The sequence below is a fragment of the Typha latifolia genome, chromosome 4 (genome assembly GCF_019914945.1).
Source record: "Typha latifolia isolate L0001 chromosome 4, TyphaL0001v2, whole genome shotgun sequence".
NCBI lineage: Eukaryota > Viridiplantae > Streptophyta > Magnoliopsida > Poales > Typhaceae > Typha > Typha latifolia.
The window spans coordinates 12012586-12033063 of NC_133089.1; the positions used below are offsets into that span (position 1 = coordinate 12012586).

The 20478-nt window shown below is 35.1% G+C and overlaps 2 protein-coding genes across 2 annotated transcripts; both read left to right on the forward strand.

Annotated features, from left to right (window-relative positions):
* Nucleotides 1-823: 823 nt before the first annotated feature.
* LOC140787621 (uncharacterized) lies at nucleotides 824-6948 on the forward strand. Its single transcript, XM_073136634.1, has 4 exons — nucleotides 824-1733; nucleotides 1809-1877; nucleotides 5383-5575; nucleotides 6260-6948. The coding sequence occupies exons 1-4, from the start codon at nucleotides 1143-1145 to the stop codon at nucleotides 6661-6663; spliced, it is 1257 nt and encodes a 418-aa protein (XP_072992735.1). The 5' UTR covers nucleotides 824-1142; the 3' UTR covers nucleotides 6664-6948.
* Nucleotides 6949-14860: 7912 nt separating this feature from the next.
* Nucleotides 14861-17105, forward strand: LOC140787112 (23 kDa jasmonate-induced protein-like). The gene is made up of 3 exons (XM_073135882.1): nucleotides 14861-14876; nucleotides 15560-16034; nucleotides 16798-17105. The coding sequence occupies exons 2-3, from the start codon at nucleotides 15579-15581 to the stop codon at nucleotides 16993-16995; spliced, it is 654 nt and encodes a 217-aa protein (XP_072991983.1). The 5' UTR covers nucleotides 14861-14876; nucleotides 15560-15578; the 3' UTR covers nucleotides 16996-17105.
* Nucleotides 17106-20478: the final 3373 nt, after the last annotated feature.

The window sequence follows — 20478 nt, forward strand, 5'->3', positions numbered from 1 at the left end:
CCAATCTTTCAATGAATTGGCTAACAAATACAGGTTTGTCTTTAGGTTTTGGTTGTATGTGGGAAAGAGTTATCCTTGACCCTATTATCTCCTTTGTTATCGTTGATGTTAGTGACTCTTTTTGCACTTGAGGTTTTTGAGTAATGCAGTTGATTTTAACCCAAAAAAGAGCAATGACTCGATACTAACTAATTAGTAATTAAAAATAATTTTCATCTGTAGATAAATTAAAAGGTATATAAGACATTTTACATATATGACTAGATTAACTAATAAGTAAATTATAATTTAAGTATTTTTTTATTGCTTATCCTTATAACCGTTTCCTTAATAATAGGAGCGACAACTTTTACTAATTTATTATTATTTTTATCTTTTATAAGAAAATTGATAGCTAAAAGAGAGAAATAGAATACGACTAATTTACCGTTACGATTCAAAAAAGTGACCAGTACTTCTAGTTAATTTTATTTAGTATTATTTAATCTCAATAATTTGATTAGGAGAAAAATTAATAGTTCTTATTGAATTATTTGTCAAAAAAGAAAACTACTTACAAACTAATTTAATAAAATAAATTTGTGGATGTCTATTGGAGCACATTATTTAATGCGAGCTAATGTATCGATCACATCCGAAGGAAAGCCAGTAGGATTGGAACGTGCACAACTAGAGCCATTAGATAAGGGCGATTGAGATATATTCAACCATCATCCGGACCAAGCGACATGAGGTTGGCCTGTATCAAATCTGGCCTAATCCCTGTTGGTATCTGCTGTAGAGGGTGTAAAATTATAATTTAGCCGATCATAAAGAAATCGATGATACTAGACATCATAGCATGATGTAAAGCATTCCCAATTAATTAATTTTGAAGTGGCATTCTATCTTCGTAACTGAGGTTTCTCTATTCGTCAGGCAGAAGCTTATTATGAGAATATCTGGCAAACTTTGTTACTCCGTATGAGCAACAAAGTCGGATAATGTAAAACCTCCGCTAGAGCTCTATGTCCGAATGACTCATCCAAACAAAGCAAACCAACTCCAATCTCCACTTTGTTCCTCCCGCTGCGGCAAAGTGATGCCTTTGCCTCGTGCTCCTTCTTCTTTGATGCAATAACGCAAACACCTCGTCTTCCAGCATGCTTACCCATCGTCTCTTCCTCCCCCGTCTTCCTCATCTCCACGCTGCCCCCTTCCCTCGACGACAACCCCAACTCCGAACTCTCGCCACCGTCACAAGATTTAAGAACAAGAAGAAGAAGGAACCATTACCACCGCCACCACCACCACCAACACCGGCAACGGCGTTGGATCGCCTCAAGCGGCGTACTCGCTCTGCGACGGAGTTCGACTTTGACCTCTACCGCCGCCACGTTGACTGCCACGTGCCGGTCATGCTCAACGAGGTCCTCCAGGCGTTCTACGGCTGCGAGCTTAACTCCTTCGTCGACTGCACCCTCGGCGCCGGTGGCCACTCCTCCGCCTTAATAGAAGCCCATGGAGAGATGGAGCTATTCGTCGGAATGGATGTGGATCCTAAAGCACATGACATGGCTCGTGTTCGTATCGAGGCCGCTATGGACGCGAATTCTTGCGGTGGACGGTTGAGAGCTTACACCCATGTTAGGAATTTTAAGTATATAAAATCTGTGCTTACTGGTGTTGATGAGAATATTCTCAATTCTGGAGTTGATGGGATCTTGATGGACCTTGGATTGTCTTCTATGCAGGTTGGATATTTTCTTGTTAAACTAGTTGTGCAGGTTGGTGGTTTTGCTCATCACTTATTTGATGAATTGTCACAGGTGGATCAGTCGGAAAGAGGGTTCAGTGTTTTGTGCGACGGGCCTCTTGATATGCGAATGAGCCCGCAGGTATGTTTAGGTTCGTACTTCCTTATCTTTCTAGGACTAGTTCTGCAGCTAGTACGTTTATCGTGATAACCACACGGATGGCAATGGTGCTGGTTTGCATCTAGTCTACCTTTTACCTTATTGGATACTCCTGAAGAGATATAAGAGATATAATGGTGTTAAGTACACGTCTGTAGAAGTATTATTACATATTACAAAAAGATGAGTAAGTGGAGGAAGAGAAGAAAGGAGGGGAAGAGGAAAGCTGGAAATTTAGAAAATAGTTCCTTATTATGTAGTTGCTACTATATTGTGCTTTATGGTTTATTTGCAAGTTATAATCATGTATTTGAGGATCTTCGGACTGATAGAGGATTATTCTGATATTGCTACAATAATCCTTATTTTCGTTCTCTATACAGCTTTCATGCTACGGGGATTTTTTTTCCTTCCTTTGTTCTTTTGTCCTATTTCTGTTAGGAAATATTCTAGGTCCTATATCAGAAATTTAGGGATTAAGTCCAAGGTAGTTGTTATATTTAATAAATCTTTTGTTAAGTACCAACATTTTTGAACTCTTATATGTTCTTTAATCCTTTCTTCCTACGTTTGGAAATATCTCAATTGAAAAAAAAGTTCGTTTTCACTTTTTCAGCTGTGTTAATGTTGGACCTTTTCAGTTATGGCATGTTGGCAACAAAATCTGATAAGTTAGGTTGACAAACACACTTACCCTGGAATAAGGGAACAGGCAGTAAGGCTGAAATATCTAGTCAGATTATACTGAAAAATAACATATTACTTTCTTATTTAAAAAGTTGTCAACATTTGAGCGCTATCTCTTTACTATTTACATGGTGAAATCTGCGCAGAAGTATTATTCTTGTTGTGAGTAGAGTTATCTATCTCAAATGCTTTTGGTATGTGAGAAAGAGAGTATAATTGTTTGTGTTTAGTTATATGCAATCAATTAGAAAACATCCAAATTCCTGCAGACTTCAAAAGAGAAGCTGAGATGAAGAACTTCAAGTAAGATAATGGATTTCACTATTTGCTGCAAATCCGAGCCCATTGATAGGAGTTTGAAACTTGCCATTTCATTTGGGTGGATTAATTGTCATTTGTTCATTATTAAATCCATTGAATATAGGTCAATTTAATTGTTTATCATGATTATGCTGCATTGTTGTTCATTGCTTTGCCCAATACAATAATGGATTGTTTGGTTTCTTATATTTAAAATACATGTGTATTGAGATACATATTTTTCTAGATGTATCTAGAGAAACAAATGACTTATTTGGTTGATTTTATTTCATAACGCTATATTTGTTAAACACATGTTTGGTTAGTTAAATTTCATAATGACGTATTTAGTAAATAAGTGTTTATAATTAGAGGAGAATAGAGTAGAGGAGAGGAAATATGGGTTAGGGTTTGATGATGGAAATGAGAGGAGAGGAGAGAGATGAATTGGGGTTGGGTTGGATCATCTTTATGGATCAAAACTGTTGCACTATAAATAGAATGATACAAAATAACTTACTACTCGACGCCCATGGCTAGTGGATAAAGTCCTTGTTGCTTGCTAGACTCTGCAATAAATTATTGCCGATGCAATAATTGGCCAACTCCGCTAGAAGTTGAAATGCTCAGCTCTATCGAGATGCTGATATATAGATGAACAAGTGTAAAACCTCTAAGATCTTCACGTTGTAGCTCCAATAATGAAGTAGATATTGGACAAGAGGTGAGGTACACAATTACTTTGTCCTCCTTATATAGGTGAAGAACCTTCTCTCAATAGAACTTGGTCTTCCAGAATCTCCTTCCAATAGGAATAAGAATTAAAAACCATTCTTTCAATAGGAATAGGTCTTTCAGATATGAGATAATCACTCTACAAAACCCTTTCCACATCTGATTTGGGTTTGCCAAAACTGCTCGAACTAAAAACTCCTTTCCAGATCAAGTTTAGAAAAGAAAAATCTGCTTGGGTGGAATGCCCGATAAGCCATTCGAATGCTCGACATGAATGTTGATGTGTTGGAACACCTTTAGGATGCTCACATACCAGTAATTTCATTCTAGTCTCGTTCAAACCTTTGTAGGATGCATACATACTGGAAAATCCATTTTAATCTAATTTATACTGTTTCTTCAAAAAATCCATATAAATGCCTTTGGGGGCTGTTCGGACGCACTTACTGTGCCAGCATTAACTATTGTGCCAATGACGACTTCTTAGATTTACTTGTATCATGCTCCTATAAAATAGATCTAGATACATAAGAATAGTTTTCGTTCACGAATGGCCAATTACAAAATAATACCTAACACCCCTATCAAACCCAACATCCGTCATCTTCCTTTCTTTCATTAGCTTTCTTGGACCCATTATTTGTACTGAGTAGATGCCAAGGAGAGAAGGAGCTCTATTAATAGAGCAACACTACCAAAACAGAGGAGATAGCCAGCTTACAGTCATGTAATGGGAAGAGGATGGAAGGGCTTGCACTAGAGCAGTTAATACGAGGGTCTGGTTGAGCTACCCGTGCTTAACTCTGATAGTGGCAAACAAGCTAGTGGAGTTGTGAACTCTAGTGGAGAGTGTGAATCGATTAAGCCTCTTCTTCCTTGTGTGATCTACTTCATTTTTTTTTTCATCTTGTCTTGCTTGTTTGGTAGATATTTAATAATGAAATATTTTCTATTTGTTTTCAAGAAACACTTGCTGCAAATCTGTAAATATTCCTCATTTGTTTTGCCAACTTCTTTTCCATGTGAGGTACAAAAGTTATTAGGAAATAATCAAGTTAGAGCTGTAGTTATGAGTACACAGATGGTCTGATGAGAGGAATGGAAGTGATTGACACAGGAGCTCCTCTCGGACGACTTGTTAATGTTCTTGGGGAGCCTTTTTGATAATTTAGGCCCTATAGATAATCGCAGAACATCTCCAATTCATAAATCTGCTCCCGCCTTTATGCAGTTAGATATGCTTGAAACAGGTATTAGCTCCTTATTGCAGTGGAGGAAAAATCAGACTACTTGGAGGAGCTGGAGTTGGTAAATAGTACTTATCATCTAATTGATCAATAACATTGCCAAAGCTCATGGAGGCGCATCGTATTTGGCAGAGTAGGGAAATGTCCTTATGAAGGAAATGATCTTTACATGGAAATGAAAGAATCTGGAGTGCTTAATGAAACCAATCTTGCAGAATCAAAAGTAGCACTAGGCGTATCATAATTCTAGTCCTTACCCTTTCTTGCAAACTAGTTTAATTTTCATTTATAATGTTTTATTCCACCAGTTAGCTGCAATATCAAGATATTAATCAATTAGTTGGTTAAATACATTTTGCATCTCTATTGTCATTTATATTCAAATGCTGTAATCATCTTAGTTAATTCAAATTCTGTAGTAATCTCAAGTTTTTCAATTCATTGGTATCTTTTTCTTAAGTTTCCGGTTACAGTACAAAATTTTGTGATACTTGACTGATTTAACAGGGTTATGACAGGCAAGTCTGAAAGCAGAAGATATCTTGAATTCATGGCCTGAACTTGAAGTAGGTCGTATCTTACGTGAATATGGAGAGGAAAGCAACTGGCAATTCCTTCAGAAAAAAATAGTAAATGCTCGTGCAAGTGGTGGGTTGCATTCTACTCGTGAATTAGTAGAGCTTGTTCGAAGAACATCTAGCAAGTCAGGAGGTGAGCAGTGAGCACTTGGTTTGTTACAATTAATTGGTATCAATTTTCCCACTCGGGGACTTTTACATTGCACTTGCTTTAGATCTTTGATGTACATGTGCCACAGAGATGAATATAAATCCATATGTCAAAATTCATCATTTTACTTTCATGGAGACCCTTATCATAACATTGGGATTAGAGAGTTGTTTGTGGTTGCATACTTGCATTAGCCTAATTTTCAGTCAGGTAGTGCTTCATGGATGCTGATGAGCTTGAAGATTTCAGCCAGGTCCCTTGTTGCACAACTTTCCTTTAGCCAGAAAGTTTGCACCGGTATATATGGGATTCACTTTTGATACCATATCAATAGCCAGTTGTAAGATTTGCTCGTTTCTCTTCCTGGATATATCTTAATTTAATTTTATTCTGCAGTTGCCAATATTTGATGAGAGAATAGTTAGGTAATGTTCATGATAAACATTTGATTCCAGTCTTCTTTATCCATGAAAATATTAAGTGCCAAAGAACAGTCTGGACTTGATTTAGTGCAACTTATTTCACTTATGAAATTCTTTAAGTATAGAGGTACTTTATGCATTCAGTTGACATGAAATGCAATATAAATGGCTATCTCAACCTGAGGAATTCAGGTTATCATGCCTGTGCCTTGATTAAGTATCTGATGGTTCACTTTACTTGCAGGAAGACAAGGTTGGATCAAGACTGCAACAAGGGTGTTTCAAGCACTTAGAATAGCAGTTAATGATGAACTCCAGATTCTTGAAGATGCTCTCTATGCTTGCTTTGATTGTCTATCCTCCGGTGGTCGTCTTGCCGTTATCTCTTTCCACAGTCTAGAGGACAGAATTGTGAAGCAAACATACCTTAACATCATTAAGAGGGGTGAAATAGATGTCGATGGTGAGAGGTGTGAAAGTAAGCAGCAGAATGAGACTGACGGTGAAGGAGAAACGTGGGCTAAGAATAGAGTGCGAGGAAGCAGTGGTACTATTCTCACAAAAAGACCGATTACTCCTTCAGAGGAGGAAGAGAAGCTGAATCGCAGGTGTAGAAGCGCAAAGCTTAGAGTTCTCCAGAAGGCCTAAAGGCCATAAGAGGACCTTTCTTTATTTATAAAGGCCTAAAGGGCATCCGAGGTGTGCAAACCACCATTGCTAGATGGTTTAGAGGGACGTATCTGCAAAGGAAGACATCGGAGGTGTGCACGCCCCCATTGCTGATTCATTATATGCTTTCTTGCATGAGGCATCTTTTATGTAGGTTTTGACTGGAAATTGTCAATCTCCATATTCGGGCCTTCAATTGATATTATAATATGAAACTATATCTATTCCACATGGATAAGGATATTTATTTATCAGTGACCCACACTTGTTTTTGGCTATAGTGTCTTTTTCTTCTCATGATAATAGCTGCATGCATATTGGTGTTTGAATGTGGTTTAGTTTTAGTTTGCAAACACAAATTTAAGATAAAATGGTTTGGGATAAGGTACTTAAATTCATTCTTTTCTCTTCCGTCTATAACTTTACATTTATTAACACAATTTAATTATTATTTTTTATGTTTAAAAAATATTATATTATTTTAATCATTCTCATTCTCTCTCTCCTTTCTTCGTCCTTTCACTAAATCAGTTTACAACTAAATATTATATTTTCTTAAACTGATTTAAACTACTTCATTAAGTTTAAGTATAGACAGTAGCTAACCAGGTTTAATTAGGAGAACATTTACCTTATTGGATACATAAACACACCACACGTACATTACATTTGTCATCGAATCACACTCATATACCATCATTAATTTTCAGGGCATGTAGACGAAAGCTAATTTATCTAGCTAACTCGATCGGAGGATTGTCTTTACGAGCAATTTGACGTGCAAGAGTGACTCCGTCAGGGCATGGGTGCCACATCATAGCAAGCGTTCAAATTTATAACGACATAAAAAAGGTTGTTCGAATACACCTTAACAACTGTTTGAATTTACAAAGGAGATTTTCAAGCATTCGAACATGGTCTTGCAATCATTCAAAGTTACAGAGATAGTTCTGTAGTAGTCAAATCGTTCGAACAGACATCTTTGCATTCAAACGGTATCAAGAATCTTCACAAAATATGCTACTCTATGAGATCTTTTTGTATATCTATTTAGACTTATCTTGAAGAAGTATATAAGGGTTAGTGTGCCCTAACCCTAAGTGCCATTGATGATTAATTTGAAGAGACTTTATTGAAGAAAGAATGACTTCCTTCGATGGAGGTTCTCAACTTCATCGTTAATTAAAGATTTTTCGTTTTAAGAGTTACAAATATAGACATATAATATATCGATCTCAAAGGTCATTGAGATTAGAAACTTTTTAAAAGAAGCAGCAAATCATGGGATCGAGCAAGAGCAAGATTATTCAGATAGAGTTGTGAGTATTGACAATAGTCTATAAATCAATCTTGTAACTACTAGTGGTTCGAATTTGGATTCATAATTTTTTATTTGATTTGGGGGCTTTCTACGTAAAAATCTTGGTGTTCGTCTTTACTTAATTTTATTTATTATTATAAATTATTGTTTACATTAAGCAATATTTTGGAAAATGCCTAGGTGTTAAAGTTTTTCTAAGTAAAATTAGCTTATTAGTTAGGTACTATGTGGGAATGTTGATAATATGTCACATGAGAATCACGTGGGTACTTTCCATGTGAGTAGCACCATATATTAGATGGTGAATATTCTATAGGGCGATTAGCAATAAGAACCAATATCATTTTCCTTTTGGAACCTCTATATGTTTTGATTATTCCTTACGGTTTCAACTATTCTAGATATAAAATGACCAAAAGATCTTTATATTTATTTATAAGGACACAAAGGCATGATTACCTAACTGCAGCTTTGATTTTTGTCAATTTTTTATGTACCTTTTTCAAGTAAATAAGATATCTCCTTTTGGAAAATGATAGTGAAGTATATAAATTGACAAAATACATTCTTTTTCTTTAAGCAATATAACAAATTCTAAATTTTTTCTTCTTCTTCTTCATTCTAGCAACAACTCTAATATTTCCTCTTCTCTTGCATTATTCTCTAATAAATTTTCTCCCTCACCTTTTAAATGAAAACCTCAATAGGTAATACTTTCAGACCTCTACACTAGTATGCCACAATTATTTTCCATACAGAGGATGCTATAATATTAGATTAGCATTAGAAAGAATTTCACCATGCTAGATTTAAAGTTAGCATTATTAAGGATGAAAATATTTTGTTAATATTTAAAATCTACCTATATTAAAAATTTATCTATTTATTTGGAATTAAATATACAAGCATGGAGATAGACTAAGATAATATTTTGTTGATATGCTTTGAGATAATATTTTTTTTTATGTCGTTGATATATTTTTTTCATTAATTCTCAGATGAAAAGAAACATTTTTTTCAAAAATTTTGTAACATTTTCAGTAAGAGCACTATAAAATATTATTTATTTTTATCTCATATGGCAAGAAGGTTTTATCCAATCTCCAAGCATTTAATGTATAGAGATATTCTCAAAAGTGGTGCAAGAGTAATAATGGTATTTAAAAATAATATTGGGTAAAACACAAAAATATTAACAAATTTATTATCATAATGTATACTTATATAATAATAAATAGAAAATTATTTTTGTGCTTAAAGATTATTTTGGTAAGGGGCATATCACTTTACTATACCTAGTTTTTTTAGTCATATTTTATAATATTATTTATTTGTTTATAGTGAGATATTATACTTATTATTTTGTAAAGATATTCGTTGCTTTGAAAAGTGTAGAGGGGTAAATTTGTAACTATACTTCTTGTTCTTACTCATATTCCCTTATCACTGGTGGAAGTTGCAATCAAATTTTTTACATAAACTATTCACTTGGGCAGGTTTAAGCAAGTTTTGTTTTATAACAACTGCTTAGAAAATTATTCCTTTTTTTTTTTTAAAAAATCCTTTTCTCTTATGCTTCTCTCGTCTCATTTTTCTTAATTTATCTTTTAAAATTACAAATATTTCAAAAAAAATTATAACGACATACAGATTAAGTGACAAATATAATTCAAAGATTTATGTCAGATTTTAGCCAAACTTTAAAAGGATAAAATATAATTTTCCCATTAGTAAACCATAAAAAGAGCCGATTTCACTTGTAATATAATCACAATGTAGGATGTTTATCTCTTATCATTTACATATATGATGAGCACATTACCAAATCACGGTAGCTCATATATTTACCATCATTAACTTTAATAGCATTTATTCAGACAGGACAAATTGGTAATTATTTGACGATGATTGTTGGAGGGTGGTGAGAAAGATGGTGGCTAGAATTTAGAAATAGAATTAGGGTTCTAAGTTAGATCTACTCTTTGAAAAATAAATGGCTATAAATAATTTACTTCTGCTCTTAGATTATATTACTCTTACTCCTATAATGGTCTAAGGCTAAAACATAATTATTTATTCTTCATTGGATATTTGGCTGATTAAACAAAAGAGCCCAACTCCTCTATAGATAAAGGTTGCCTACAATGAGTCATACTAAGAATAGTTCTAAAAGCTTAAACGATTCAAATTAGGATTGCCTTAAAGATTTACTTGATTTAACTAGACTTGTCTTAAGGGCTTATTTAACTTAATTGGATTTATCTTATAGGCTTACATCATAATCAATTAATTAAAAGATAAATAGACTCAATATCCTTATGATGTGATCCGACCTGATCGAGTTCGCATCAAAAACCTTACTATATAAGGTTTTGGAGGATTGTCTTCATATGCAATTTGACGTGCAAGAGAAACCCCATCAAGCATGGGCGCCAAGTTATCTATCAAGGCATATGGATATAGTGCAACAGATTTAAAACATAGAAGATATCAAAAGCAAAAGCCTTTGGCTATGATCTTATAGATAGTGATACATAGGTTGATTGACATATAGTCAGTGATGTCTGCGAGAACTTCCTTTTCTGGGATGAGCATGATTGTTGAATAGTTAAGGTAGCATCCATGATGCTCGTTGTGAAGGCTTGCACCGCAATGCATATAGAAGTCCTCAGTATAGGTCAGAGTTTTTGCAAGAAACATGCGTTTATGCCATCCGGACCTAAGGATCAGTCCGAACCCATGCTGTTGAAGACTATGCAGATCTCCTCCTCAATAGGAGTAGCGACAAGAGAGTTGTGATCTTGACAACAGATCCTAAGGACTGAAGTGCCTTAGAAGTTAGAACTAGTGAAGATGTGTTTGAAGTAAAATCAAGAACTCTTGAATCTATTCAGCTAAGAATGGGACTGGAGATCTAAAATCTCATCCACAACTGCCTTGTGCTTGACACGGGGATTCTTGCCTGCTGGTAAGACCAATCCTTAATGCCATGGGTGGGTAGTGAGTTCTGTGAGAGAAGGCTTGAGGATTATATGAGCTCTCCTAGGAGTCCTTATAGAATGGGATGAAGGATAACCCCCCAATTCTCCATGTGAAGGATAACCCCCCAATTCTCCATGTGAAAATGCCTTCACCTACCCTACCAGCAGCATTGGTGCTAAAGAGGATGGGGTTGTGATAATTAGAAATAGTCGGGAGATGAATCACTTTGACCCTAGCGAATTGGTTGCACTAGGTGGAACTGGCTAGGCCCTTTTGAGGCGCTAGCTCCCAAATATGATGACTGGGCAAGCACTGGTTGGACTAGGTATACACCGGAATAGTAAATCTAAGGTCAATTAGGCTCATAGGTTGATCCATGCTAAACGAGGTTCGAACGGGATGATAGGTCTTCAAAAAATATTTTGTGAAATCCATTTGGAGATCTTTTGGCCTTATCTTTAAGAGATACGTACATTATCTCTAAGAAAATCTATAAAGAATCTTTGAAAGAAATATTTATCTTATCTCTAAGAGAGTCTGTGAAAATGATCTATAAGAGATAATCATTTAGGAGCGTCCTAATCTAATAAGAATTCGACCTACCTTAATATTCTTAAAATAACAACTTCACCTCTGTTCCTATCTTTACCCAGCCCAATCGCTTCTATATCCACTCCGTTACTTTCCATTGCGTCTCTTCCAATGTCCACAAGGACCTCATCCACGACTTCCCTCAGAAGACCGTATGATCTTTCTATATTGAGCTATTGAACCAAGTTCAATAAATAGACCTTTCTTGAGCTTGAGAGGAGCAGACTCGAGCCAATCTTACCTAGCTCATTTTCAGCTCAAGCTAAAATTGAGCTCAGAAAAAATCCTAATGGAGTTGAGGAGAGTTGATCAGCTAGGCCCAGCTCACTCGAGGTCGCTCATTTACCTCAAATATGAGCCAGAAGTATTAAGAGCGTAAATAATCCAAAATCACCATTCTAGACATGTAAGCTTAAGCTTTTAAAGTAACATTGTTGAGATAACAACTAACAACCGGTAAACTCAAATTATCTACCTCATTTTTTTAATGCATAGAGATGAAAATGAGGTGATCAACAAAATTATGCAAGACATTAATCCTCAATCATATCACTCATTACCTTTAGCTTTTGTACATCTTCCAGCTCCTCAAACGCTCCTTTCAATCCCATCTCTACCTGGTAACTGGACAATTCGTGCACCATTCAAACATCATATTCATAATTTAATATTTGAAATCATGATGAGTATAGAACGTAATTCTAGCCTCTTAAACATTAAATAATTCGTTTGATACGTGTGAATCACTGTACTATATTTGCAGAAAATATATTTTACCTCTTATATTTAGTTAATGGCCTGACTCATGTATATTTCTATAATTTTTTTAATCTCATATTGAATATTTAGTAAACTATATTTTAATATATAAGTATGTTTTCATGAAAGATAACTAAAATGTCTTCATATAAGCCCATCAAACTCGGTCCAATAAGATATAATATTTTTTATATTTAACCCATTATGTTAGACCTAATATATCTAACCCAAACTTAATATCTAATAGGCTAGTAGACGATAACGAGCTAGAATATTCTAGCCCGACTTAGCCCAAGTGATTGATGGGTCTGACTGTGAAAAATATTTAAGCCCGATTGGCCCGAAAAGCCCAACTTGAATCCAGCCCGTCCCACCTAATGATCATATCTAAGCTCCATGATCTACTCAATGCTCTTGTTAGAATGATAAAAATAATTCTCATCGCCATAAAATTCCACTAAAACTTAAAGTTGTCCCAACGTTTTTTTTCTTCTTTTTTTCATAAAGCGCTGTATTATTGCCTTGCCTTGTCGTTACGTTTTTGAAAATATGTGTTTTATTACCATAAATTTCTACGTACCCTACCATTCAATTAAGGAAACAAAATATTAACAATAATAGGGGTAAAATTTTAAACTAATTTTTATGTAATTTTCTCAAGATAAATATATGATCATACAAAAATTAATAGTCATAAGATTAAATAAAAACTGATTGCAATAATTTAAATAAAGACTTCAATCCACATAAAAATTTCCAACCTGTGATTAAATAGTTAAATGATTGCGTTGATGATCCCACTTGATAGATTGACCAAACCAACTACGTAACTTTCCCATGGACCCATTTAAGAAATAAATTTTAATATTTAATATTTAGACCCCACTTAAAAGGGTAAAGAGTTGAAAAAATGGTAAAGAGTTAAAAAAATAGGAAACAAATTAATTACAGGCCTTAACTTTGTCATCCTGATACTTGCGTTTCACTTCAGAGCCAGCATCCTTCATAGTAAGATCTACTGCTCGCGAGGTACTTAGTGAGCTTGTTTTTGGACCCAAATTTGATGGAGTATATGGCATCTTCTTCTGTGCGGTAAATAATAAGAGCAAGCTTGCGAAGTTGGCCATCGTTGAGAATAACAACTCATGGCTATTTATAAGCAGAGATAATATATGGTGGTGCATCAAGCCATGCATAGAAAAAAATTATCAATTCTCTCAACGAGTCGATGGACTTTATCAATGCCTTCACCTATCTATGGTGGTGTTTTATTTTATCTTAATTGATAAGGTCACTTAGGTTGGGTATGTGATGTCATGAACTTTCAACAAATCATATCTTCAATCATAAATTCTATATTTTTTTTTGACTTTTGATAAAGTCATTCAAGTTTAGTGTGTTCACAAATGGATGTATGCATCAACACTAGTGTTTTTATTTTATTTTGATTGATAAAGTCGCTCGGGTTTAGTGTGTTTACAAATGAATATCTGCATAAAAACCAATTTTTTTATTTTATCTTGACTAATAAGGTCATTCGGGTTTAGTGTGTTCACCAAAGATTGTCTGCATCAAAATCAATATTTTTATTTTATCTTGACTGATAAGTCACTCGAGTTTAGTGTGCGTTCACAAATGAATGTCTACATAAACACTAGTGTTTTTTTTTCTCGATCAATAAAATTGCTCGGGTATAGTGTGTTCACAAATAAATAAATAAATAAATAAATATATATATATATATATAAACACCACTATTATTATTTTGTCTTTATTTATAAGGTCACATGCGTTTAATGCGTTCAAAAATGAATATCTATATAAATGCTAATATTTTTTATTTTATCTCGATTGATAAGATCGCTAAGGTTCAGCATGTTCATAAATAAATAAATAAATAAATAAATAATATATATATAGAGAGAGAGAGGGGATGTAAATCAGTATATCTGGTGTTACAATATTTTCAACATATAATACTATTTATTAATTCTAGAGGTGGGTGGTCCTTTCCATCTAGTAATTGCAGCATGCGAATGAAGTCTACAAACTGTGTGGATAATCTTTTTATATAGTAGTTATAAAGTCCTTTCCATCCAGTCTTTTCCTCAATGTTAAATATTTTTTAAAAAAATAACTAAAATAAACTTAGTTTCCCACCTTTCTTCTCTCTTCCACTCTCCATCTCGTCTTTCCGTCAATATTAAATATTTTTTGAAAAAAAAAACTAAAATACACTTAGTTTTCCACTTTTCTTCTCTCTTGCACTCTCCTCTCTTAGGGCAAAAACGTGATTACCAAGGATATTGTCATAGTCTTTCTAATATTCTATCAACTTACTTTTATACCTATTGGCTAAAATATATATCTCAAATTATAAATAATTAAATTATAGAGTGTGAACTATAAATTCGTTAAAAAAAAGTATAAAATACAAATTTTCCTAATAGCTATTGTCCGCTCTTTGAGTCTGGAAATGTTCTATATATAGATGTGTTAGCAAAGCCTGCTTGTGTGAAAAATTGAGAACTCTTGTGAGGTATTGTTCTATCTCCTTAGAGCAATATTTGCTACATATCTCTTTCTATTTTCTCCTATCATATCTCTTTGATTTTATTTTTCACTTCTTTCTTTTTCCATTTGATCTCTTCCTGTTATATATAGTCTTCCACCTTTTCTTCTGCCATGTTATGTTTAATTATCCTACCGTTTATTATTAATTTTCATCGTATATAAAAGTTATATAGATATTATTATTTGCTTCTCCTTCTCTCTGCAATGCCCCCTACGAGGGAATGTCATTTCTTGCAACGAAGTAATCCATATAACTTTTATAAACGCGCACTGTTTATGATGAGGTGCAATATCTATTAGCTTTTGTATGGCCTTTAGATTATTATATATGAGTGCTTCTTTCATCTAATAATTAGAAACATATATTGTTGTGTAATATAGGCATATATATATATATATATATATTCTCTTACTAAAAGAAAATAGTAGCGCAGGACAAAAGAAAGTAATGACAAATTTGATAGTTATTTGTATTATGTTGTACGATGAAATCTGGAAATAGAAGAAGGAAAGAAGATCGGCAATACATTCGGGGCTAAATTATTCGGTTTCAAACAATTATGTAAAGTTATATAGTTGGTCAGCTTTAGCGATGTTACGTAACAATAATAACTTATAATCAACACTCATATTTATTTGCGTTTGTAGGAATTGATCTATAGAATCGATGGCATACAACGTATTTGGAACCCCTGTCACCACTAAAACATTGGAAAGAATGAGCGAGTACATTGGAAAGACAATAACACGCAAAGACAGGGCTAAAATTGCTCTCGATATGAAAAATGCAGAGAGTAAGGATGTGAATGCTCGTCAATTTGTGGAGCAGCTAAAAGAGAGGTATGGCAATGGGGTCGCTACGCTATGTGTTATTTACAATGCCACTGGGGACCCTCTAACGTATATCACGAGCCATGATTATTTTGGCCACATTTGGTACTCCCCATACCCATACAAGATAGAGAATGGCCAGTGGGGTGCGTTTCTACACGGTAAAGTTGCCGGAGCAACATCTGGCTCAAATGCAGCTGTAGTGTACCGCGGCATGAACCAAGCAGGGGATTATTGTGACTGGATGCTCGCTTGGGACAACCCGTGGAATAGAATCATTTATTCATGCAAGGTAAGTACTATTGGTACTCATGAAGAGGCCAAACTCTAATATAGACATGATCATCGGGCGGGCCGGGCCGAGTTCGGGCCGAGCTCTTCGGGCCAACTGGGCTTAAGTATTTGTCCATGGCCTAACCCACCAATCACTCGGGCCGGGCCGGGTTCGGGCCGGGCTAGAATAGTCTAGCCCGTTACCGCCCGTTGGCCCGTGAGAGATCGGGCTAATCGGTCGGGCCGGGCCGGCCTGACCCACCAATCACTTGGCCCAACCCATATTTTAGCTATTTTTAGAATTTTTTAACTATTAGCTTATTTTAAAAAATATATATTTATTATTCCTCCATTTAAAAAAAATTAATTTTTTTTAAATGTGTGCTTAAAATAATGCAAAATGGTATAATACCAAAATATTTTTACTGTAGCAGTGGTAAATTATTGTAGCAGAAGGGCAAAGTACTGTAGTAGACGGGCGGGCTTAGTTGCGGGCCAAACGGGCGGGCTTTCGGGCCGGGTCGGGCGGGCAAAGAGCTAGCCCGTGCCGCCCATGGGTAGTTCAGGCTCGGGCCGGGCTGGGCCTAAACCGGGTCCGGGCCGGGCTTAGCCCGGTCCAAACCGGGCCGGGTCGGGCCGGGCACGGGCGGGCTGGGCCATTTGATCATGTCTACTCTAATATTTTATAACTATTAAGGCATGCAATACAATACAATCAAGGGCCGAGTGAGCAAAACCATTTACAAAACAAATGATCTATTAATTGTTCATGCATGTTGCAGGCGTACACCGAGATCCGTGAACCTAACCACTTCGACAACACCGTTTGGGGTGTAATCAGTGATAAGATGGAGAGATCTGGCATCCATTGCGAAGATGTCTGGAACGGGTGTTGGTCAGGTGTGTCGATCGGTGATGACATCACCACCGTATACGAGGGAATAATGACGCTACAAGATGTTGCCAAATTTGCTCCCTAATACGAACCGGGTTGGGTCGAGTCACATCATCATGATATTGGACTCAATGGATCGAGTTTATTTATCTTTTATTTAAATCATGATGTAAGCTATTAAGACAAGTCTAATTAAGTCATTGACAAGTATAGGGCTAGATTGGTAAAGAAATAGTTTAAACAATCTAAGCACATTGATTATTTTGATACCTATGCCTATGTGGCTAGGATATTTTTGATTAGAATCTTAATTTTTATTGGCATCAATATATAACTTCAAAATCTATCAAATGAACGTGAAAATGATATTTTTGCATAGTTATTTGGATGAAGAAGATTATATAAATCAACGAGAAGGTTTCATTTTGCAAGGTCAAGAAAAATAAAGTATGTAAATTAATTAAATCATTATATGACATGAGAGGTTTGACAATGCTATCATTTCTAATGAATTTCGATCAAATGAGACAGACAAATGCATCTATTATAAGATGATTGATAATGATATTGTGACAATATGCTTATACATGGATGATATATTTATTTGTAGCAAGAGTGATTTATGCAGTAAAATAACTACAAATTTTTTTATCATCCCATTTTGATACGAAAGATTTAGATATTGCAACGACTATTCTTCGTATGTAAATATACAAAGATAGAAACTCTCCTGTATTGTCACAAAGTCATTATATAAAAAAAAATACTTTAAAAAAGTCTCAATTATATAATAAGATTTCAAGAGTTCCTTATAATTCAATCTTGAAGCTTGATAAAAATCGATATGTATCATAACTTTACTCAAGGGTTGTTGGGAGTCTAATGTATGAAATGTATTGCACGTCTCGACATTGCTTATGTCGTAAGCAAATTAAGTAGATGCACTAGTTATTCCTAATTTTAAACATTGGAAATCAATATCCATTGTATTAGGATATTTGGAAGAAACTAAATCGTTTGCACTATACTATAGAGGAAATACATGCGTTATTGAAGGGTATAGTGACGCAAAGTGAAACTATGTTGATAATGATTTTAAATCTACAAGTGGGTGGATTTTTACTTTTGGTGGTGCTTTTATTTGTTGGGGATCTAATAAACATACTTGTATAACTCATTCTATTATGGAGTCTGAGTTAGTGGCTTTGTATAGGCGAGGCCCCCCACCGTCGATGCCCTTTTCTGCCACCGCCTCTCTCTCTGTCTCTGTCTCTCTCTCTCTCTCTCTGTCTCTGTCTCTGTCTCTGTCTCTCTGTCTCTGTCTCTGTCTCTCTGTCTCTCTGTCTCTCTCTGTCTCTCTCTCTCTCTCTTTCTCTCTCTCTCTCTCTCTCTCTCTCTCTCTTGGTATGCTGACGCCGGCCACTTCGGACCACCACCGTGCTACTAACGCTAGTGAGCCTCCTCCTTCGGACCACCGTCATAATAAGATTTTTCTAGGATTTTGAATGATTGTCTAGCCTCTAAATATGTGGAAAGGTAGCTTCTTTTCATTATTAATTAATCAAAGGAACTTGGACTCTTCTTCTTCTTTAGTGGCTTTGTATAGGTGAGGCCCCCCACCGTCGCTGCCCTTTTCCGCCACCGCCTCTCTCTCTATCTATCTCTCCCTCTCCTCTCTCTCTCTCCCTCTCCTCTCTCTCTCTCTCTCTCTCTCTCTCTCTCTCTCTCTCTCTCGGTATGCTGACGCCGGCCACTTCGGACCACCACCGTGCTACTAACGCTGGTGAGCCTCCTCTTTCGGACCACCGTCGTAATAAGATTTTTCTAGGATTTTGAATGATTGGCTAGCCTCTAAATATGTGGAAAGGTAGCTTCTTTTCATTATTAATTAATCAAAGGAACTTGGACTCTTCTTCTTCTTTCTCTTCTCCTTCCTCCAAGCTTGGTTGACCTAGATCTTCCTATGATCCACCATTGCTGACCATCTCCTCGACTGGTTGTACCTCTTGACCCGAAGGAGCAGTGCACCTTCCTCTCTATCCTTCTCTTGCAACCTAGCAACCTTCCCTATACCCTAATCCATCCATCCATCCATCCACTTCCATCCAAACCCTTGGCCGTTCTCCACCTCATTCACTAGCCTTCCCTTCCTCACACCACAAGATCAGCCCTACATCCCTAGTCTTCTTTACAATGATCGCCTAACTGCAGCTTTGATTTTTGTCATTTTTTTATGTACCTTTTTCTAGTAAATAAGATATGTCCTTTTGGGAAATGATAGTGCAAGTATATAAATTGACAAAATACATTCTTTTTTCCTTCAGCAATATAACAACTTCTACATTTTTTTTCTTCTTTTTCATTCTAGCAAGAAAAACTCTAATATTTCTTCTTCTTTTGCATTATTCTCTAATAAATTTTTTCCCTCACCACTCAAATGGAAATCTCACTAGGTATTACTTTCAGAACTCTACACTGGTATGCCACAATTATTTTCCATATGGAGGATGCTATAATATTAGATAAGCATTTGAAAGAATTTCACCATGCTAGACTTGAAGTTAGCATTATTAAGGATGAGAATATTTTGTTAATGTTTGAAATCAACATATATTAAAAAATTATCTATTTATTTACAATTAAATATATAAGCATGGAGATAGTCTAAGATAAAATTTTGTTGATATGCTTTCAGATGATATCTTTTGTTTTTCCAATTGTTGATATATTTTTTCATCAATTCTGGGTTGAAAAGAAATATTTTTTTCAAAATTTTTGTAATATTTTCAATAAGAGCACTACAAAATATTATTTATTTTTACCTCATATTTCAAGAAGGTTTTGAGATCTCCAAGCATTTAATGTATAGAGATATTCTCAAAAGATTTGCAAAGGTAATATTGGTATTTAAAAATAATATTGGGTAAAACACAAAAATATTATCAAATTTATTATCATAAAATATACTTATATAATAATAAATAGAAATTTATTTTTGTGCTTAAAGATTATTTTGGTAAGGGGCATATCTCTTTTCTATATGAAACACCCACTTCCAAAAAATTCACGTATTCTTCACGTGGAGCATGTCCACGTGATTTCCACGTAATCAGTCAGTGAAATAATCTCACCAAGTATCTGAATAAGTCAAGAAATACCATAATAATCCAACAAATAATCCTGAATTATAATATCACAGGCCTCAACAAGCCTCTAGGAATACAAGTCCATCACAAATTTGCTAAAACATAAATACCCTCGCAGGGCTAAGTCCAACTGAAATGATAGAATAAACAAATGCTAAAAATAAGGAATGAATTTGCTACTCCTCGATGTCCGCATCCTCTGTAATCATCTCTGAAATATTTCCACCAAAAATGACGGTGAGCACGGGGCCCAGCAAGTAAAATCTAATAATAATCTAGGAATATTACATGATAAGTAAAAATGCAACTCATAACATGTCAAGGAAAAATGTACATTATGACTTTTAATAGTTTTCATCATTATAGCTTATTTTACATAGAAATCCATACAGGAGTAGAGTCACAATAATATATCTCACATA

Bases quoted from the DNA above. Each gene is read 5' to 3' on its own strand.
- LOC140787621 (XM_073136634.1), top strand. From the start codon at position 1,143: ATGCTTACCCATCGTCTCTTCCTCCCCCGTCTTCCTCATCTCCACGCT. The intron at 1,734-1,808 runs GTTGGATATTTT...GAATTGTCACAG, and splicing joins TTGGATTGTCTTCTATGCAG to GTGGATCAGTCGGAAAGAGG. The intron at 1,878-5,382 runs GTATGTTTAGGT...GGGTTATGACAG, and splicing joins ATATGCGAATGAGCCCGCAG to GCAAGTCTGAAAGCAGAAGA.
- LOC140787112 (XM_073135882.1), top strand. From the start codon at position 15,579: ATGGCATACAACGTATTTGGAACCCCTGTCACCACTAAAACATTGGAA. The intron at 16,035-16,797 runs GTAAGTACTATT...TGCATGTTGCAG, and splicing joins GAATCATTTATTCATGCAAG to GCGTACACCGAGATCCGTGA.